Below are 23,670 nucleotides of genomic sequence, written 5' to 3'. Positions count from 1 at the left end.
TACGAGATCTAAGTCTTAGTTAGAAATCAGAATACAAGAAATAAAAACATAAATTCTTATAATTTAAATTATTTATTTTATTGCTTTGCATTATACAAATGCAAGTAAAACAAGCCATTATTGTATGTAGCCAGCATTCCTCAGTTCCTTGAGTATGAAGGATATTTCTTTGATGCACGAATAGTTTCCTGCACAAAGCGAACCATGTAGAAGTCTTAGCCGGTCAACCAATATGTTTGGACTTTCCATGATTTGTAATCATTCTCTTCTACCACCATCTTCCTTGCACCTTTATAATAAATATTATGATCTCTGGTGTCTTCCGTTTTACCACCAACCTCAGGGTAACTTTCATGTTTGAGACGGTGATCATCACAAGCTTGATCAGATTTATTTAACATATCACGTCGTTTCCACCGTTTCGGTCTCAAGACACCGTCAAATTCTTCGATCTTGGCAGCTTTAGGTGCTTCATCATAGTCTATGTCTTTGTCAACAGCCTCAGAGTCACTGTAACAATCACCGTAGAAGGAATCGTCTTCACACAATTTACCGTAATAATTCGATGTTGATGATGTTGAAGAGTCTTCATCGTCTTCAGGCTTCCTTTTTAGGAGTCCATCATTTTTACAAAGTACTTGAATTCGGCTGGAATATATTCTCACTTTTCACGTTAAGGATTCTTCCATTGTCTTCATTCTTCCGTAAATCATCAACCTCCTTCAATTTAAGTTCTTTGTCGAGATCGGAAGAGCCAAGAAAATTATTGTCGTAATGCAGATCACTCTTCCTTAGGCTAGTAGATTCATCGTTGTCCTCTAGCTTGTACGCAGTCTTGGCGCTACAAGTTCTGCCATGTCTTTTTATGCTCTCTCTCCGCGTAAACGACTTGCTACATCGAACACAACTTATCATATTGCGCAGTGGATTTTTAACACAGTCATTCTTCTCGTGTTGTCTTTTATTCTTTCTCAAGATAAACTCTTTACTGCAAAACTTACACCTATGTTCTTTCGATACAGCGTAAGATCCAAAATCGGAATTCATATTAGTTAATGAGACTAATGCCAGATACCAATTGAGTGTTTTAAATTAGATCCAATACTTAAATAGAAATTTTTTCATATTTCATCAGCGAGAATTAATATATCTCATGCAAAAGTACTTTATTCACGTAGTTCTGCTTTTCAACAAGAGATGTCGCCACATGTTGCTTGCAGGTAAATAATATTTAGTTCTTTTATGCGGGATGCGGGATGCTCACTAACGATCGCAAAAGAAGGATGGCTTCGCTAGACTCCAAGGAAAAGGAAGTTCGTCTTGCATGTTGGTGCTCCACAGATGTCTCATGGCGTAATATTAATTTGACTGAGTAATGATATTTGTTAATTCCACCTGATAAAAATATTGCAAGTTTTGATTTAGTAGCAGAAATTATCGAATTAAATGTAACACCAATTAAAACGACATGTCTCATTAGACCAAAAAAAAACCATGCAGAGAGCGGTTTCTCAGAATAATCAGAAACACTTGAAGAAACCACAGGAATGATTGCAAGAACACGGAAAAAACCATCAAAATATTGACAAGAATAATCAGGAGCACACGGAGAAAACCATCATAATATTGGCAAGAATAATCAGGAGCACACGGAGAAAACCATCATAATATTGACCAGATTAATCAGAAGTACTCGGAGAAAACCACCACATGTTTTCTTTGATTTAAAATTACAGGAAAAATTTTTTAAAAATAAAAATAAATTAATAAAAAAATAAAAAATAAAAAATAAAAAATAAAAAAAAATGCATAAACTGTTTCTGCTAGCTTGTAAACTTATCATTGTTGAGCAAAGATAGAGTTCTTGTACAAGCCAGAAATTTATGCATTTTTTTTATTTTTTTTATTTTTTATTAATTTATTTTTATTTTTAAAAGATTTTTCCTGTAATTTTATGATATCAAAGAAAACATGTGGTGGTTTTCTCCGAGTACTTCTGATTAATCTGGTCAATATTATGATGGTTTTCTCCGTGTGCTCCTGATTATTCTTGCCAATATTATGATGGTTTTCTCCGTGTGCTCCTGATTATTCTTGTCAATATTTTGATGGTTTTTTCCGTGTCTTGCAATCATTCCTGTTGTTTCTTCAAGTGTTTCTGACTATTCTGAGAAACCGCTCTCTGCATGGATTTTTTTTGGTCTAATGAGACATGTCGTTTTAATTGGTGTTACATTTAATTCGATAATTTCTGCTACTAAATCAAAACTTGCAATATTTTTATCAGGTGGAATTAACAAATATCATTACTCAGTCAAATTAATATTACGCCATGAGACATCTGTGGAGCATCAACATGCAAGACGAACTTCCTTTTCCTTGGAGTCTAGCGAAGCCATCCTTCTTTTGCGATCGTTAGTGAGCATCCCGCATCCCGCATAAAAGAACTAAATATTATTTACCTGCAAGCAACATGTGGCAACATCTCTTGTTGAAAAGCAGAACTACGTGCATAAAGTACTTTTGCATGAGATATATTAATTCTCGCTGATGAAATATGAAAAAATTTCTATTTAAGTATTGGATCTAATTTAAAACACTCAATTGGTATCTGGCATTAGTCTCAGTAACTAATATGAATTCCGATTTGGGATCTGACGCTGTATCGAAAGAACATAGGTGTAAGTTTTGCAGTAAAGAGTTTATCTTGAGAAAGAATAAAAGACAACACGAGAAGAATGACTGTGTTAAAAATCCACTGCGCAATATGATAAGTTGTGTTTGATGTAGCAAGTCGTTTACGCGGAGAGAGAGCATAAAAAGCAACGAGCATTACTCCTACGGAAAGAGTGGTAACTTCCATGTTAAATGCGTGTCACAATAAGCAGACTGCTATGGAGCGACCGCAGCGATACCATGTGTGTCGTGGAAAACCTGAACTAACGAGCGTGCGGCGCATGCTCATTAGGTGCCCTTTTTTTAGCTGCCACGTGCTTGCTTTTCCCGCCATACAGAAAATTAACGATTTGTTTGTAAACAAAGATGCAGAGAAGCAATACATTCTTCACAAAGGATGTTACTTTATATTATTTTCTAAACTAAATTGGTCAATTACTTTGATATTGCCTTATAAAACACTTGTAATGAATTTTCTCGGCAAATCATTATGTACTAAATCGAAACAGGCGTAACTCGGACCTATTGAATCTCTGCATGTTTATTTCTAAAAGTTACACCCGTTAAATACCTAACCTTCTTTAAGCTTTAAATTGCAAAGAAAGGCTAATATTCTTGTTAAGGTGCCTGATATTATCTGGTTTGTACCATATGAAACCCCGACATTGTCATGTTAACCATAATAAATATATTGCCAGAATGGAATCACTTTCGTGAGCATTTTGTTTGGTTTAAGTTACCATGCGCATGTATAAAACGTACCTATATTTTAAAAACATACAGGCCTCTAACCCAGGTGTGAATACATTTAATTACACTTTTTAACACATAGGTCAGGAATGTTCTGTTATGAAATGAATCTAGTTATCATGTTCGTTACTAAAGTTTTTTTTCTCCTGTAGGCCTGACTAAATCCTACTTTGTTACCATTAAAACCAATTTTACCACAACTGGTTTTACAGTTTCAACCCCCCCCCCTCCCCTTCAGTGGTTTTATACACAGTTAAACATTAATAACATATTACCTCAAAATGCTGAATTACATGGTACACAAATAGTACAAAATTGCATTTTGTAATAGATTCTCACTTATAGAATGGGCCTTAAATGTTGGCCAGCGAATACAGCTGGCTTCGCAAGGAGGTGGGAGGGAGAGTTTCACCACAAACTATGTGGCATTCCTACAGACCATGACATCTTTCTGCACACTGCAAGCCCGACCAAACCCCTGCTTGGCAGGTCCTCACAAGGCAGCAGTAGCTAGGTAGGTAAACTATCTTTCAGGCGGAGCAGCAGTATAGCCATACAGACTATACATTAACATATTGAGAAGCGAGAACATGTTTATACTTTACTAACTACTCAGTGAAATTGCGCTGTTGCACTGCATTGCCAGTCGCCACTTCTCAGAATATTTTTTTGCAGAATAAGAAGCATCTTGAAGGTTGGGATATAATGTAGGCTAACATTGACCCATAATCAACACTGTTAATATTTGTTGAACTATTCAGGTTTTTAATCAGAATGTATAAAACTAAAGCAGAATAATTAAATATAGCAGTTTTTGCCTAATTCATGAGCATACATTTATCCAGACGGATCAATAATGCTGTGTACTCTGTTTTGCAAAAATCTGGCTTCTGGGAGCCCTAGTAGATCAAGCTGTCAAAACAACTGTCCAAAAGTTGGCAAAAACAGTTAACCATGATCACTCTGATGTTTGATATGAAACCTATTTCAATGAATGAATTAATGAATGTCTTATTTATGTGCCATACTTTCTGAAAAAAGGAAAGAGGAATATGAATTTGCTGTAAATAAAAAAATGTACCTTCAGACATGTTATACCAATATATTTAAATTTCATTCAAGATAACAAATTAAAAGGTTCACTGTTCTCAAGACACAAAACCTAAACCCATGTTTACTGGTGCCAATAAAATTTGTAAATATAGTTGTCTTGTTTTCCTATATTTACAAAATTAATGTTAAAATTATATTTCAACAATCAAAAACAACACTGTTACAACAAATTAATGCTGTATAATAGTGTAAATATGTACCAAGGTAATTTTTCCAGTTGTTAGGGTTTCACCCACTCACTTTTGTGGTGCTGTAGTGCCATAACTGTCACAGGGTATACTGAAAGCTCCAAAGTCAGGGTATGACCTACTTGGGCCAGATTATTTTCAAATGCAGAATATATTTCATGCAAAGGTAACCTGAATAGGCTATTTATATGTATTACTAGTTTACCTGAGTCAAACAACATAATTTACTCTACTAATTAGTTTATTACATTCGCCAGATCATTTCAGAGTACAATTTTCTACAAATATATTGGACAAGTGAATTTTATACATTAAATATCATGATGAGCAAAAAATCAACCAATATATGAAGAAATGTTTACACTATTCAGCGGCGAGAAGAAGAAAAGTTATTATTTTATTTATTTATTTTTTAAAATGTCCAAGTCGACTACAAAAATATACAATTATATTGTACATGTAGTATAGGACTCGTCAAGAATATTAAACATTATGAATACACATTTAAGTACAATCATATACACATAAACGTAAATAATTAAATAGTAAAAAACAAATAATGTACATTATATAATAATAATAATACATTTTTAGCATAGTTTTGCTTCCATAATATAATTAATAGAATAAAATCTGAATTCCAACAGCAAATCTTTCAGTATTTTTTTTTTTTTAATACACAAAGTTGGTTTTCTGATTAAAAATGTGGTGGAAGTTTATTATAAAAACATATAGCAGAGTATCTCGGACTATTTGCAAAACATTTTGTACGAAGTTGTAATATATGAAAATTATTTTTTGATCTAGTCGAATAATTATGTAAATTGAAATTCTGCAGTTCATTCAATTGTGAATGAGCAAATATATGTAATTCATAAATGTATAACGATGGTAATGTTAAGACACCTAAGCTTTTGAAAAGTTGTCTGCATGAGGTACGATTATTTACATGCATTATTATACGTACAAATATTTTCTGTATTTGAACAATTTTAGATGAGTCCGTGGAATTACCCAAAAATATTATTCCATATCGTGAGGTTCAACATAACCAAAGTAATTAATTTTTAAAGCATTTATATTAGTCCATTTTGAAAATGTTCTCATAGCAAATAATATTGAGCTCATTTTTTTAGTTAAATGAGCAATATGAGATTTCCAATTAGGGTTCTTCTCAATATATTTACCTAGTATTTTGGTTGAATTTGATTGAGATATATTATAACCATTAATCGATACAGTTGGGTCTTGCAAATTGTATAAGTTATTAAGTTTAAAATGCAGCCACGTTGTTTTTGTGTTATTAAGAATTAATTCATTAGCCTTAAACCAATATATGATGTCCCTAGTTAAAATATTTATATTTGCAATTAAACTTAAAGGGTTATCTCCATGTATAGATATATTAGTGTCGTCAGCATATAATACAACATTTTTAGGCAAATCGTTAACGTATATAAGAAAAAGCAAAGGTCCTAGTACAGAACCCTGAGGAACACCAACAGATATGTTTTGCCTATCTGAATGAACATTATATTTTATGTTGGTTAAGGGATCTATATGTTGTACTACGACTACTTGTAAATGCTGAGTCAAGTGAGATGTTAACCAATTAAGCACTGTATCTCTTACACCATGTGCTTAACTTTTTAATTAATATTTTATGGTTAACACTATCACAAGCCTTACTTAGGTCACAAAATAGCCCAACAGGATGATTCCTTCTGTGTAGGTCCATAGTTATAATGCCGATAAATTCATAATGTGCAGTTATCGTCGATTTACAACGCCTGAATCCATGTTGACTGCCCACTAAAATGTTATTTTTCTCAAAAAATGACATTAATCTATTAAACATTAATAATTATAATATTTTTGAGAATGAGGACAGAAGAGATATTGGACTGTAATTCTGACAGGCGTCACAAAGACCTTTTTTATGCAAGGGAATAACTTTTGAACACTTCCATAAGGTAGGAAAATAACCTTGCATAAAAGATTCATTATAAAGATATAACAATGGGTCAACTATATAATCAATACCAGTCTTTAATAATAAAATCAGGTACAGCATCTAAACCTGATGAACGTTTACCTTTTGATTTATGAACTACTGACAATAACTCAATTTTAGTTTAGTTACAGGAAATATGAAAATAGAAGACGATGTATAGGTTGTGCCAGAAATGGAGGCTGTATTGTACACATTATTATTAATAATCTGATGAACACGGAGTTGGTTATGCACTATTTTATAAAAATATTCACTAAACTCATTAGAAACAAATCTTTGCTCTTCTGGTTTTGAACGACAGCATCTTACTGCACATTTTCGCTCATAGGCATATCGTCCAGACATTTTTATCTTTTCACGTTTTCTTGCTAACCAAATATTTTAAAATGATTTCTAATTTACCAGATGCAAGTTGTTGTTTACCACTAAACACAACATGGCGCCAGCAAGTCAACCCTTGCGAGTCAAATAAATATCCTACTTATTTTAGCGGAGTATTTTCAAAGCAAATTATTTTTATTATAATACTGAATAATTTTAAAAATTGATGTAGAAACTTCGTTACAAGTACAAGTAGCTATGCTATACTTGTTGAAGTCTTAAGTGTGATTGTGTGATATTGCATTAAGCGCGGTCACCTGTATCATGGCGAATGACGAACTAACAAAAAAAAGGGTCCATCATAAAAAAAAAGCCTGTGCAACGAATTCCTATTCCAGTTTCCTCCCCATGATAAAAAGACATGGCAGAACTTGTAGCGCCAAGACTGCGTACAAGCTAGAGGACAACGATGAATCTACTAGCCTAAGGAAGAGTGATCTGCATTACGACAATAATTTTCTTGGCTCTTCCGATCTCGACAAAGAACTTAAATTGAAGGAGGTTGATGATTTACGGAAGAATGAAGACAATGGAAGAATCCTTAACGTGAAAAGTGAGAATATATTCCAGCCGAATTCAAGTAGATCTTTCCTACTTTGTAAAAATGATGGACTCCTAAAAAGGAAGCATGAAGACGATAAAGACACTTCAACATCATCAACATCGAATTATTACGGTAAATTGTGTGAAGACGATTCCTTCTACGATGATTGTTACAGTGACTCTGAGGCTGTTGACAAAGACATAGACTATGATGAAGCACCTAAAGCTGCCAAGATCGAAGAATGTGACGGTGTCCTGAGACCGAAACGGTGGAAACGACGTGATATATTAAATAAATCTGATCAAGCTTGTGATGATCACCGTCTCAAACATGAAAGTTACCCTGAGGTTGGTGGTAAAACGGAAGACACTAAAGATCATAATATTTATTATAAAGGTGCAAGGAAGATGGTGGTAGAAGAGAATGATTACACATCATGGAAAGATCCAAACATATTGGTTGACCGGCTAAGACTTCTACATGGTTCGATTTGTGCAGGAAACTATTCGTGCATCAAAGAAATATCCTTTATACTCAAGGAACTGAGGAATGCTGGCTACATACAATAATGGCTTGTTTTACTTGCATTTGTATAATGTAAAGCAATAAAATAAATAATTTAAATTATAAGAATTAATGTTTTTATTTCTTGTAATCTGATTTCTAACTAAGACTTAGATCTCGTAACTTGTGCTTCCTAATGGTCTTTTTTTTTATGATGGAGCTTTTAAATGTGCTGCCTTTTCGATGATGGTGCTTCCAAATGTGCTGCCTTTTCGTTGTCGTTGCTTTCAAATGTGCTGCCTTTTCGTTGTCGGTGCTTCCAAATGTGCTGCTTTTTCGTTGTCGGTGCTTTCAAAAGTGCTGCCTTTTCGTTGTCGGTGCTGCCAAATGTGCTGCCTTTTCGTAGTCGGTGCTGCCAAATGTGCTGCCTTTTCGTAGTCGGTGCTTCCAAATGTGCTGCCTTTTCGTTGTCGGTGCTTCCAAATGTGCTGCCTTTTCGTTGTCGGTGCTGCCAAATGTGCTGCCTTTTCGTAGTCGGTGCTTCCAAATGTGCTGCCTTTTCGTTGTCGGTGCTTCCAAATGTGCTGCCTTTTCGGTGTCGGTGCTTCCAAATGTGCTGCCTTTTCGTAGTCGGTGCTGTCAAATGTGCTGCCTTTTCGTAGTCGGTGCTTCCAAATGTGCTGCCTTTTCGTAGTCGGTGCTTCCAAATGTGCTGCCTTTTCGTAGTCGGTGCTTCCAAATGTGCTGCCTTTTCGTTGTCGGTGCTGCCAAATGTGCTGCCTTTTCGTAGTCGGTGCTTCCAAATGTGCTGCCTTTTCGATGACGGTGCTTCCAAATGTGCTGCCTTTTCGTAGTCGGTGCTTCCTATTGTTTTTCCTTTTTTGAATGTGCTTCCAAAAGTGCTTTTTTTTTTTGATGGTGCTTCTATTTTTTTAATGTTGTTTTGACTCTAGTATTTTAGTAAATTGTTCTTGATTTGACTAGCGTATTATTCCATACGGTGCATGTATATAAGCGAGTCCTAGACAGCAGGACGCTCAGTTTGTTACTGCCGTCGACGGTGTACGGATCACCTAGTTTGTTCCTCTGGTGCATAAGTCGTGTAATTGACTGTTCTTGAGACTTCGATGGCATCTTTACCGTCTTTAACGTCGTACTCGATGGAGGATGTACCATCGACTACGGGAACCATGACGTCGGCGCCGACGATGTTGGAGCAGATCCCGTTGGCAACGCCTCTGACAACACTGGAGGAGACTTCGATATGTGCTGTTCCACCATCAGCTGAAGTTTCATCAGCATTGAATACTTCAATTAATGAAGAGCGTACTTCGCATCAGTGCAAATACTGTGGTGCATCATTTACTATCACCTCAAATGCTCGCAGACATGAAAGAAGCGGTTGTTCTAATAATGTTCAAAGAATACAATTTCAGTGCAATAAGTGCAATAAACTAATTTCACGTCTCGATAGCTTACATTGTCTTTATAAAAAATGCTCCGAGACGTATAATGAACATGGTTATTGATTTGACTCATGTGTTGTACCGGCTAATGAGACTATATAAGTGCTATGTACTTCAGTCCGTCTCTGGCTGTGGTGATGAACGGATCGTATAGACATTTAAAGTCATGTAAAAGGCTTAGTCTGTACAATAAGAAGACTGCTTGAATCGAGGAATCCAGAAGGCTTTAGTAATTTGTCAGTGTTTTTTTTTTGTACTTGTAGTAGTGTATTGAATTTATGTAATAAAATTTTTTTAAAAGAACTTGTGGTGTTTTTATTTTCTCAAACCTAACGCTTTTTTAGTATTTTTTTAATTAAAGTTGTTTTGTATCGGCCAGGGATCGAACCAAGGACCTAAGTCGATCCAATCAATCATTATATGGATTACAAATTTATTTAATGAATTTTGAACTTTTTCCCGAATCTCTAGCATTACAATTACGAATTTCCAATATGGTGGTCTTGATGTCTGATAGGATGATGGTAGTAGATGATTTAAAGTCTCTTTACGAATGTTGAACATGGTTTATTGAAATTATTATTTTTTACATAAAATTAAACATTATTGCATCGATCGGGTATCGAACCGAGTACAGGAATCGATCGAATCAATATGTAAGTTAATGAGTGATTTATTTAATGAATTTTGGATTTTTTCCCGCTTTTCTAGCTACATTATTACATGATTTCAAGATGGCGACCGAATTTCAAGATGGCGGGCACATTAGTAATAAATGATTACTGCACTCTAGCGGGTATGAATTAAACTAACATGGCGTCAGCGCACTCTAGCCGACGATACAATGATGATGGCTTCCAACATCGAAAACAAGATGGCGACCATTACGTCATACTAGGTGACGATATATACTTTGACATAAGTGTCGGGGTCAGTCTGTCAGCAGCCACCACGGGGAGAAGGAGCCTGTCACCATTTTTAATTTTTTTTGACCTCGTCGGGTTCGAACCAAGGACCTTGAGCTCCGTGTCGTAAATGTTTGTTTTTTATTAAAACTTTATTTAACTTTATTAAGTGAATTTTTTTATAAATTTTAAAAAATTTTCATTAAAATCGGATAATAAATAAAAAAGTTAAAGATGGCGACCGTAACGGAAACTGCAACGGTGACGTTATCTTTCAAAATGGCGGAAAACACATCGCCGGAATGTCCGAGAAAATCAAAATTACGTCATCAAATATGGCGGATACAAAATGGCCGCCGGGGTCAAGGTCAAGGTCAAAGGTCAAGGTCAAGTCCTGATAGAGGCTTAACTGAGGCTTGAGTTAAGGATGCTTAAGCCTCTTCTAGGACATTTCTAGCCGCTGGGATTTTTACGGAATAAAACGGGAAATTTTCTCTCGAAACGGAAATTTTTTCCCTCGAAAACGGGAAATTTTTTCTTAAAACGGGAAATTTTGAGTCATTTTGATTCATTTTTGAGGAATTTTGAGGAATTGTTGCCGCCGTGACGTCACAAATCCAAGATGGCGGACACCGACACCACAACCACATCCTGATCCTGGCGCAGGAAATACTTTCCTATACTACTGTATTCACGTCTAAAAAAAAAATATGTGGCACTTTAAAGTAGTGGCTGGGCTTCTCAATCCCGCACGCCGCACGCCACCCCCGATGATCATCATCATCACCATCATCATCAGATTTTGCAAGCCCAGTAATTACGACTCCGAAAACCAAATTAAAAAAAAAAAAGACAACCGTACGCTATCCTACAAGGCTGATCCACACTCTCTGTGTAATAAATCTACAAACCCTGGCAATTAGAGCACAGGACAGGCAGTACGACTGAAACAGCTTACACTGGGATTCAAACCCGTTTTATTTACCGAATCTCACTCATTGATTTCCTCCCACATCTTTATTCATGGCATTGCCCTCAGCAGCACGTGGGTTCGAGTCGATCACCGCGATCCCGCCGAAGAAACAGATTTTGACAAAACCTTAGAGGTAACTCAGTATCATCTTTTTCACAGATATCTACACAAAAACTCCATTTGACAACGAGATCTGTGGGGAGCAATCCGCGGGCTGGGTCTCTTAAGCGGGCCCTTGGTTCGATGCTGGGTTCTGGCACACGGAACATGAGGCCACAATGCAGTTGGTGTTGCCTGATCAGGCGAACAGTCAGAGCGAAGCCAGAAGGACCAGCCCGCGGCGGCTGACGGCTAACGCTCCACCTGATGCCTGGCCAATCAGGGGCTGCCGTGGTGACGTCAGCTCCGGTCACGTGCCGCTGACAAGGCGGAAGTAGAGTGACGCAGGGTGCCACCGACGCTTCCGGCCGGTGCAAGAAGTCCACTGCTCTTGCAGATCTACAGGACGTCCACTGCTCTTGCATCTCTATAGGGCGCCCACTGCTCTTGCAGCTCTACAGGGCGACCACTGCTCTTGCATCTCTACAGGGCGACCACTGCTCTTGCATCTCTACAGGGCGACCACTGCTCTTGCAGCTCTACAGGGCGACCACTGCTCTTGCAGCTCTACAGGGTGACCACAACTCTTGCAGATCTACAGGGCATCCACTGCTCTTGCATCTCTACAGGGCGACCACTGCTCTTGCAGCTCTACAGGGCGACCACTGCTCTTGCAGCTCTACAGGGTGACCACAACTCTTGCAGATCTACAGGGCATCCACTGCTCTTGCAAATCTACAGGGCGTCCACTGCTCTTGCAGTTCTACAGGGCGTCCTTGCTCTTGCAGCTCTACACGGCGACCACTGCTCTTGCAGCTCTACAGGGCGTCCTTGCTCTTGCAGCTCTACACGGCGTCCACTGCTCTTGCAGCTCTACAGGGCATCCACTGCTCTTGCATCTCTACAGGGCGTCCACTGCTCTTGCATCTCTACAGAGCGTCCACTGCTCTTGCAGCTCTACAGGGCGACCACTGCTCTTGCAGCTCTACAGGGTGACCACAACTCTTGCAGATCTACAGGGCATCCACTGCTCTTGCAAATCTACAGGGCGTCCACTGCTCTTGCAGTTCTACAGGGCGACCACTGCTCTTGCAGCTCTACAGGGCGTCCACTGCTCTTGCAGCTCTTCAGGGCGTCCACTGCTCTTGCAGCTCTACAGGGCGTCCACAGCACTTGCAGCTCTACAGGGCGTCCACTGCTCTTGCAGCTCTACAGGACGTCAACTGCTCTTGTAGCTCTACAGGGCGTCCACTGCTCTTGCAGCTCTACAGGGCGTCCAATGCTACAGGGCGTCCACTGCTATAGGGCGTCCACTGCTATTGCAGCTCTACAGGGCGTCCACTGGTCTTGCAGCTCTACAGAGCGTCCACTGCTTTTGCAGCTCTACAGGGCGTCCACTGGTCTTGCAGCTCTACAGGACGTCCACTGCTCTTGCAGCTCTACAGGGCGTCCACTGCTCTTGCAGCTCTACAGGGCGTCCACTGCTCTTGCAGCTCTAGAGTGCGACCACTGCTCTTGCAGCTCTACAGGGCGTTCACTGCTCTTGCAGCTCTACAGGGCGTCCACTGCTCTTGCGGCTCTACAGGGCGTCCACGGCTCTTGCAGCTCTACAGGGCGTCCACTGCTCTTGCAGCTCTACAGGGCGTCCACTGCTCTTGCGGCTCTACAGGGCGTCCACGGCTCTTGCAGCTCTACAGGGCGTCCACTGCTCTTGCAGTTCTACAGGGCGACCACTGCTCTTGCAGCTCTACAGGGCGTCCACTGCTCTTGCAGCTCTACAGGGCGTCCACTGCTCTTGCGGCTCTACAGGGCGTCCACGGCTCTTGCAGCTCTACAGGGCGCCCACTGCTATTGCAGCTCTACAGGGCGTCCACTGCTCTTGCAGCTCTACAGGGCGACCACTGCTCTTGCCGCTCTACAGGGCGTCCACTGCTCTTGCAGTTCTACAGGGCGACCACTGCTCTTGCAGCTCTACAGGGCGTCCACTGCTCTTGCAGCTCTACAGGGCGTCCACTGCTCTTGCAGCTCTACAGGGCGTCCACTGCTCTTGCAGCTCTAGAGTGCGACCACTGCTCTTGCAGCTCTACAGGGCGTCCACTGCTCTTGCAGCTCTACAGGGCGTCCACTGCTCTTGCGGCTCTACAGGGCGTCCACGGCTCTTGCAGCTCTACAGGGCGTCCACTGCTACATGGCGTCCATTGCTTTTGCAGCTCTACAGAGCGTCGACTGCTCTTGCAGCTCTACAGTGCGACCACTGCTCTTGCAGCTCTACAGGGCGTCCACTGCTCTTGCAGCTCTACAGGGCGTCCACTACTCTTGCGGCTCTACAGGGCGTCCACTGCTACATGGCGTCCATTGCTTTTGCAGCTCTACAGAGCGTCCACTGCTCTTGCAACTCTACAGGGCGTCCACGTCTCTTGCAGATCTACAGGGCACTGCAAGCAGACCCCAGCCTGCAGTCAACCCTTGTCAACCGATCTAGCGTCGCACACGCATGAAATGAACTTTTGATACTGTAACAGTTAAATAATAATACATGTTTTATACTATTACACTCTGATATATTACACATCCAAAATAAAAACACCAAATTCCAAATTTTTGTTACAATTAAAATTACAATTAATTAAAAGGCGATTTCAATCGATATGCACTAATATTAAATAAAAACTTTCTGTATTTGTGTACTCAAAGAAGTTCATGTTTAATAATCCCGATGATTTAATTAAGTTGTGAGGGTTTCATTGTATGAAATAAAACATTTATGCTCCTTCTTGACCCTGAGGTAAGATATTACCAAGCATTCTGTACTCAGGAGTACTGCAAGTTCCAATAAAATATAGTTGTATTCAAATAATGTGAATATTTCTAAATAAGTAAAAAAAATCACTAAACTTGTGTCATATAAATTCTTAGTCGATTTAGGGTCAGTACACTCATTATCCAAAATTCCGGAGATGTCAGTATTAAATGTATTTTCTAATTTGACATCTCCAACACTTTCATTGATTTAGTACTTAATTTAGCATTTTGAAATGCCTATTTGCAAACAGTTGTTTGAATAGCTTTCCAGTATTAGCTGCGCATATTAAGAACGGTAAAACCAAAAAAAAAAAAAAAAAAAAAGCCTAAGTGATATAGCAAGGTTAACTTTTCTGTGGTTTTAAACCCAAATAAATAAAATGTTACACAATAACTTCATGCTTGAGAGCACACACATATTTTAACTAAACTTACTGTTTTAATATCTAACATTTATTTCAAAATAACTTTACCATCGACAGTGCAAGCTCTTCACTTATTTTTTTATTAGTCTAAAGGTAGTTCTATATAATAATTATTACTTCAATTATTCCAGTGTGCAATAATGTAATTTCTATGAAGCTAGTTACATTATGATTTTATGAGTAAGGCCGTTTTCCTCATTACGTGGATTGTATAAGAAATGTTGGCAGAATTCCCCTTGGTCCATTATTTTTATGGCAGTCTTCCATTATGGTACTTTTCCGTCGCCTTCGTCAAAACAGGAGGAAAAGTACCATAATGGAAAACTACCATATGTATTTTTTTTTTTAAATCGTCGTAATAAGAATACAGTGCTGCTCCCTATAATACATTTTTGGAAACATTTCTTTCTTCTCGTCCACGATCTGGAAATTATTTGTTATTGCAACTATCACCGTCAGAAGCGCTATCTGTAAGCTTTAAAGTTAACCGGAGAAACAGAGGGTTGACAGCGCTACCTGCCGAGTATTCTATACACTACATCGAGAGAAATGCCGCTGTATTCTTTCCATGGCGTGTATAAGAAAGTATGACAGAATTCCGTCTCGTCATTTGAAATTATGGAAGTTTTCCGTTATGGTAAATTTCCGCCTTTTTCAAGAGGCCAGGCGGAATACTGTCATTATGGTAGTCTTCCGCGCCCCCTACGACGGTACACGACCAGTTCCCCCCCCCCCATTCCCTCGCCACCCCCAACCTTTTTTAGGAAAAAGATTTTGGTGTCACATCCATTTGCGATCTGGTACCTAATTTCCGCGCATGCGCACAGCTCATTATTTCGTTGATCTCGTCCAGTTGGCGGACCCGCGTCTGATGCCACAAACTCGTACATATTCAATTTCGTGAATATCGGAAACTCTATAGGAGCTAAACTATGCTGGAATACACTTTGCACACTTTATTGGCTACGACAAGAAATAATCGCAACTTAAATCGTACTTGAGAAAAACAGAAAGCGGTAGGTACTATTTTTTTTTTTTGTGCGACGGTATTTTTGGTCATAACAATTGTGTTGCTCAACGACCGCTAGAGTGCGTTGAGACCAGTTTCTTGCCTCGCACAGGGCTCGGTTCGTTAAAACTGTTGCCGATTGGTTACCCCACTGGGAAGCGGTTTGAACGCGTTCTGGAATACGGCCCGCGAGTTAGGTCATGGTTAGAGTCCCGGAAAATTCGCGGATTCCTCTGGCCTCAGGATAGAATTCAAAGTTATAGGTGTGCTCGACCCATGTTTACTTTCCCATTGGTTGATTTCTTAGCGAGAACATTTTTATCCTTGTTATTTGGCACTACCTGATTCGCTCACTTCTCTCCTAGCTGGGCATCGTTGGCTCACGGTCGTAGAGGGGCGTGTCCAGATGACTGCGGTCCAATCATGAACACAGTGCGACAGTGTGGAGGTTTGCATTCTAGCTTGCGATTAAATGAATGCGCGAAAATTCCGTGGCTCTAGTCATGGTGGTATCCAGACGAGGCGGTGGTTGTCTGCTGCTTCACCCGAACGTCTGGGAAGGGCAGTGTGGTCGGGCGGCCACCCACCCTGAGTGGCTCGCCACTGCTTGCCATGGCCGGCACGCAGCGAGCTCGCCGCAGTCACGTGTCCTCTCCACCCCCTCCCCCTGCTCCAACACAAGAATACCTGGCGCCCGAGCTGACGTCACGCGCGCAACCCGTAAACGCTTTAACGCTCCGAGCGACGGTTTGTGGCGTTTCCCGGAACAACGCACCGGCGTCCGCGTTGGAGCGTGGCGGAAGAACCCCTACTCCCCTCCCCCTAGGAGGTTCCAGACACACTGAGCAACTCTGTGTGTCATTCCACAAAGAAATTATAAATAACAAAAAAAAAAAAAAACACTCATCACTAGAGACCTGCAAAATTCGCGGATTCATTCGGTGATAGGTTAGAATTCAAACACATATACCTCTTAGATAATTTTGCTATTGGCTTACTGTTCATCTGGACGAATCTCAACCAGTTATAAACCCTCAACCAAAGAATGATCGAATCACAGACGAACCAGCTGAGACGACTTACTAGTCGGCAGCCGATGAACTTGCGTTATTTGCCCGAGTGTACAGGGGTATGTGCAGTCTATCCTGAAGGCCATCGAAACCGCGAATTTTGTAGGTCTCTACTCATCACTAGAGACCTGTGAAATTCGCGGATTCATTTCGCGATAGGATAGAGTCCGAATACTTTTGACATTATTTTGCTTCAGTGATTGGGGGCCACAGTTTATCTGAAGGACTCTGGGCCAATGAAAAATATTTAAACAGAAGAATTAGCGAATCACGATCATTCCAGTCGACAGGTGTTACGAGTCGGTAACCAATCAGCAGATGTAAATTGCACTAGTGCATAAATCGCAAATTTTACAGGTCTCTTCTCATCACTGACTTACTGACTTAAGTAGTATAGTTATATTGGTTCATCCTGATACATTATCAACGGTCCGGATGGTACAATGTCAACAGCCATTGTGACGTCACGGCGGACCATTTTTTTTAAACTTTTTTTTACGCCCGCCATTTTTTATCCTGACATCACGGCGGCCATCTTGGATGAACTTGAACTTGACAGAATCACAACCAACATCGACAACTGAGTTTCGTTAAAAAATTTCGCGCCAAAGTTTTTTTTTTACTGTTATGACAAACCATGGCCGTACATGAGTACTTACATTAAAAACATTCTTATTGCCTAGACATAAAAAAAAGAATATTTCCTCGAGATAAAGGAAAAAAATCCCGGGGTTGATTATTTCTAGGCTAGATTTCACAATAATTAACACACCCAGTGAAAACGTAATTTTTGCATGCTACTAAATTCTAAGACGTCTAAACGGGAATGTTGTGAATTGATTCACACTTGCTTGAGGTTTTCTGACTGGCCTAGGGTCGTCACGATTTCCTGTGAGCCAATAGCAGATTCAGAACAAATGTATGCGTGTTTTAACTTAAGCCTATCGTGAGATTCATCCTCAAGTTGAGTGGTCTGTAACAATAATCTGTGATACAATGTCAATTATGTATATCTGCACAGCATTTCGAGCGCAGGCGGGTGGACCAACGAGTGGTCTGGTTTCGGTGGTCCACACTCTTCTGCGCGCCTGGAGACGCAAACAGGTGTCCTTCACTGGGACCAGTCCGCCCACGCCACGCGCGAGGGGTGTACAGGTAGCAGGCCCGACGACCAGGGGTCAAGTCAAGAGGTCCACCTCCCCTCTGCCCACCTGACCCGTGACCCCAGCCAGGCCTGCAGCGCACTCACGCATGCCAGCACAAGGTTGGCGTGAACAGAGGAAGCTTGTTGACCAGTGTCAAAGGCACAGAGGTACGCTACCACTCTGCCTAACCTGACCCGTGACCCCAGCCAGGCCTGCAGCGCACTCACGCATGCCAGCACAAGGTTGGCGTGAACAGAGGAAGCTTGTTGACCAGTGTCAAAGGCACAGAGGTACGCTACCACTCTGCCTAACCTGACCCGTGACCCCAGCCAGGCCTGCAGCGCACTCACGCATGCCAGCACAAGGTTGGCGTGAACAGAGGAAGCTTGTTGACCAGTGTCAAAGGCACAGAGGTACGCTACCACTCTGCCTAACCTGACCCGTGACCCCAGCCAGGCCTGCAGCGCACTCACGCATGCCAGCACAAGGTTGGCGTGAACAGAGGAAGCTTGTTGACCAGTGTCAAAGGCACAGTGGTACGCTACCACTCTGCCTAACCTGACCTGTGACCCCAGCCAGGCCTGCAGCGCACTCACGCATGCCAGCACAAGGTTGGCGTGAACAGAGGAAGCTTGTTGACCAGTGTCAAAGGCACAGAGGTACGCTACCAATCTGCCTAACCTGACCTGTGACCCCAGCCAGGCCTGCAGCGCACTCACGCATGCCAGCACAAGGTTGGCGTGAACAGAGGAAGCTTGTTGACCAGTGTCAAAGGCACAGTGGTACGCTACCACTCTGCCTAACCTGACCTGTGACCCCAGCCAGGCCTGCAGCGCACTCACGCATGCCAGCACAAGGTTGGCGTGAACAGAGGAAGCTTGTTGACCAGTGTCAAAGGCACAGAGGTACGCTACCACTCTGCCTAACCTGACCTGTGACCCCAGCCAGGCCTGCAGCGCACTCACGCATGCCAGCACAAGGTTGGCGTGAACAGAGGAAGCTTGTTGACCAGTGTCAAAGGCACAGAGGTACGCTACCACTCTGCCTAACCTGACCTGTGACCCCAGCCAGGCCTGCAGCGCACTCACGCATGCCAGCACAAGGTTGGCGTGAACAGAGGAAGCTTGTTGACCAGTGTCAAAGGCACAGAGGTACGCTACCACTCTGCCTAACCTGACCTGTGACCCCAGCCAGGCCTGCAGCGCACTCACGCATGCCAGCACAAGGTTGGCGTGAACAGAGGAAGCTTGTCGACCAGTGTCAAAGGCACAGAGGTACGCTACCACTCTGCCTAACCTGACCTGTGACCCCAGCCGGGCCTGCAGCGCACTCACGCATGCCAGCACAAGGTTGGCGTGAACAGAGGAAGCTTGTTGACCAGTGTCAAAGGCACAGAGGTACGCTACCACTCTGCCTAACCTGACCTGTGACACCAGCCAGGCCTGCAGCGCACTCACGCATGCCAGCACAAGGTTGGCGTGAGCAGAGGAATCTTGTCGACCAGTGTCAAAGGCACGATGTACGCTACCACTCTGCCAACCTGACCTACAGCATCTGCACTTACATGTAAATACGTGTCAGTTTGCTACGTTAAGACTTTGTGAAGTCAGCGTGTCTCCAAACACATTGTGGTCCCATTGGCGCTCGCTCATCACGTGACTGCATGCCTCGCGGTTCTCGGGAGCTTGTGGGCGGACAGTGTCTTGGCTGGTGTGGGCGATCTCTCTGCACGCCAGCTCTCGACCCTAAGTCCTCTTTGCCTCTCTTCTGCTATCCTTCTTCCATCTCCCCATCGCCTAACACAGTCTTTCTGTGCCACAGTTGCGGGTAGCTTATGGCTGGGCGCCGGCCTCGTTAATTAGCTTGCTTTCTTACGGGTGTGCTACCGCACTTTTGACTTCTTCGGTGTTGCCTGACCATCTACATGAGTATAAATGTTAATGTTCGTTCATTTAAAATTTTAAATCTCCAAAAGCTCTTCACCGATTGCTTTGAAATTTTGACACAACATTCCAATACCACACGCACTTGTTTGTATATACATATGTCACGTCTGTGTCAGTTTAAAAGACGGATAAAATATATTAATAGGTAAAAACATACTAATTTAATATTTTCATTGGTATAGAGAGACATCTATACAGATATACAGAACTAAAGAGATATAGGTATAGAGATGCAAGAGAGAGATATAGATGGAATATAGACATATATAGAGAGACATATAGTGAGATAGCTCGATAAAGAGATAGAGAGAGATACATGTAAATTTATATAGATATATATAGGGAGAGATATAGAGATATACATAGCGAGATATAGAATTACAGAGGGATAGATAGAGAGATGCTTTGTATATGTGTACATACTTCAAAGAAAAAAAAAATTGAAGAGGCATTGCAAAGCATACTGGGCACTAGCTAGTATAAAACACTTTAAAATATCCAGTTACAACTTAAAAAATTTCTAGGTGAAAAATAAAATTAAAATTAAAAACATTAATACATTAAAACTGTATGGTCACAAGTAATTTGTAATGAAATGTGGGGTGAAACATTGCATATAAGCGAACTTATTTGCAGAGGGGTTAAATAAACTGTAGAGCATTGCGAAAAATGCTTGGAACTGAAAAGCTACTATGTGAACATGTGACGTAGATATGTAGTCAACCAAAAATTACACTAAAACTTTTTTTGATAAGATTTTTTTTAATGTCTAAATGGTACTTACTTTCCTGACACGCCTCGTAAACATTTGCTTTGCTTTAATGTTTTACCTGCAGTACGTGTGAAAAGACCAGAACCAAAATGTCGCACTCTGTCGTCTGATTGGCCGTTTCAAGTTGTGGGAACCGCCTTCCGTCTTATTGGTCGCTTCTCGCCGTGGAACATGAATTCGGCATGCACATGGAAGTTTCGCATCTGAATGACAGAGGGAGTCATAACAACTATGGTCCAACAACAAGAGTCAACCACATCTACTCGGCCATAACATCTTCACTGCAATCAACTAAAAAACTGGAATGTTCCAAAGTCACAAGTGGAACTGCCCAGTTTCATTCAGCAGCAAACGCCTCCATAATGGCCGAAGATTGAAAGTAATATAGTGCAAAATAATCTTACATTATTTGCCTGGGGGCAGACTGACAAATAATCTCAACCGGCCAACGCAAAAAACACCAGAGCTTGGGAAGTCACATTCTAATAGACACCTGGGTGGCCGACATGGACAGAGACGCAGCTCACTTGGCTGCTGGACGCACCGGCCATGTTGTCGGGTCGTGGACGGTGGAGTGTGGGAACGGGGCGGTTAGGGCGCTATACACGAGGCACAGTCTAATAGACGCCTGGGTGGCCGACATGGACAGAGACGCAGCTCACTTGGCTGCTGGACGCACCGGTCATGTTGTCGGGTCGTGGACCGTGGAGTGTAAGAACGGGGCGGTTAGGGCGCTATACACGAGGCCCTGGCTAATAGTCGCCTGGGTGGCCGACATGGACAGAGACGCAGCTCACTTGGCTGCTGGACGCACCGGCCATGTTGTCGGGTCGTGGACGGTGGGGTGTGGGAACGGGTCCGTTAGCTCGCTATACACGAGGCCATGGCTAATAGTCGCCTGGGTGGCCGACATGGACAGAGACGCAGCTCACTTGGCTGCTGGACGCACCGGCCATGTTGTCGGGTCGTGGACGGTGGAGTGTGGGAACGGGGCGGTTAGGGCGCTATACACGAGGCACAGTCTAATAGACGCCTGGGTGGCCGACATGGACAGAGACGCAGCTCACTTGGCTGCTGGACGCACCGGTCATGTTGTCGGGTCGTGGACGGTGGAGTGTAAGAACGGGGCGGTTAGGGCGCTATACACGAGGCCCAGGCTAATAGTCGCCTGGGTGGCCGACATGGACAGAGACGCAGCTCACTTGGCTGCTGGATGCACCGGCCAAGTTGTCGGGTCGTGGACAGTAAAGTGTGGGAACGGGGCGGTTAGGGCGCTATACACGAGGCCCTGGCTAATAGTCGCCTGGGTGGCCGACATGGACAGAGACGCAGCTCACTTGGCTGCTGGACGCACCGGCCATGTTGTCGGGTCGTGGACGGTGGGGTGTGGGAACGGGTCCGTTAGCTCGCTATACACGAGGCCATGGCTAATAGTCGCCTGGGTGGCCGACATGGACAGAGACGCAGCTCACTTGGCTGCTGGACGCACCGGCCATGTTGTCGGGTCGTGGACGGTGGAGTGTGGGAACGGGGCGGTTAGGGCGCTATACACGAGGCCATGGCTAATAGTCGCCTGGGTGGCCGACATGGACAGAGACGCAGCTCACTTGGCTGCTGGACGCACCGGCCATGTTGTCGGGTCGTGGACGGTGGAGTGTGGGAACGGGGCGGTTAGGGCGCTATACACGAGGCCCTGGCTAATAGTCGCCTGGGTGGCCGACATGGACAGAGACGCAGCTCACTTGGCTGCTGGACGCACCGGCCATGTTGTCGGGTCGTGGACGGTGGAGTGTGGGAACGGGGCTGTTAGCACGCTATACACGAGGCCCTGGCTAATAGTCGCCTGGGTGGCCGAAATGGACAGAGACGCAGCTCACTTGGCTGCTGGACGCACCGGCCATGTTGTCGGGTCGTGGACGGTGGTGTGTGGGAACGGGGCTCTTAGGGCGCTATACACGAGGCCCAGGCTAATAGTCGCCTGGGTGGCCGACATGGATAGAGACGCAGCTCACTTGGCTGCTGGACGCACCGGCCATGTTGTCGGGTCGTGGACGGTGGAGTGTGGGAACGGGGCCGTTAGCACGCTATACACGAGGCCCTGGCTAATAGTCGCCTGGGTGGCCGACATGGATAGAGACGCAGCTCACTTGGCTGCTGGACGCACCGGCCATGTTCGTCGGGTCGTGGACGGTGGAGTGTGAGAACGGAGTGGTTAGGGCGCTATACACGAGGCCCTGGCTAATAGACGCCTGGGTGGCCAACATGAACAGAGAAGCCACTCACTTGGCTGCTGGACGCACCGGCCATGTTGTCGGGTCGTGGACGGTGGAGTGTGGGAACGGAGCTATTAGGGCGCTATACACGAGACCCTGACTAATAGACGCCTGGGTGGCTGACATGGACAGAGACGCAGCTTACTTGGCTGCTGGACGCACCAGCCATGTTGTCGGGTCGTGGACGGTGGAGTGTGGGAACGGGGCCGTTAGCACGCTTTACACAAGGCCCAGGCTAATAGTCGCCTGGGTGGCCGACATGAACAGAGACGCAGCTCACTTGGCTGCCGGACGCACCGGCCATGTTGTCGGGTCGTGGACGGTGGAGTGTGGGAACGGGGCGGTTAGGGCGCTTTACACGAGGCCCAGGCTAATAGACGCCTGGGTGGCCGACATGAACAGAGACGCAGCTCACTTGGCGGCTGGACGCACCGGCCATGTTGTCGGGTCGTGGACGGTGGTGTGTGGGAACGGGGCTGTTAGCACGCTATACACGAGGCCCAGGCTAATAGTCGCCTGGGTGGCCGACATGAACAGAGACGCAGTTCACTTGGCCGCTGGACGCACCGGCCATGTTGTCGGGTCGTGAACGGTGGAGTGTGGGAACGGGTCCGT

General features: G+C 43.4%; 1 protein-coding gene across 1 annotated transcript; it reads left to right on the top strand.

Moving 5' to 3' along the window:
- The first annotated feature begins 21,288 nt into the window (after positions 1-21,288).
- Positions 21,289-22,983, top strand: LOC134528788 (uncharacterized). The gene has a single exon (XM_063362455.1). It carries the CDS (start codon positions 21,289-21,291, stop codon positions 22,981-22,983), a length of 1,695 nt encoding a protein of 564 aa, XP_063218525.1.
- Positions 22,984-23,670: the final 687 nt, after the last annotated feature.

Source organism: Bacillus rossius, chromosome 2 (assembly GCF_032445375.1).
Source record: "Bacillus rossius redtenbacheri isolate Brsri chromosome 2, Brsri_v3, whole genome shotgun sequence".
Classification (NCBI taxonomy): Eukaryota; Metazoa; Arthropoda; class Insecta; order Phasmatodea; family Bacillidae; genus Bacillus; species Bacillus rossius.
The sequence above is the reverse complement of the archived record's forward strand: the minus strand, read 5'-3'. Positions and strand labels throughout refer to the sequence as shown.

What these genes read in the sequence shown, in the direction of transcription:
- LOC134528788 (XM_063362455.1), top strand. Translation starts at nt 21,289, where the DNA reads ATGGACAGAGACGCAGCTCACTTGGCTGCTGGACGCACCGGCCATGTT.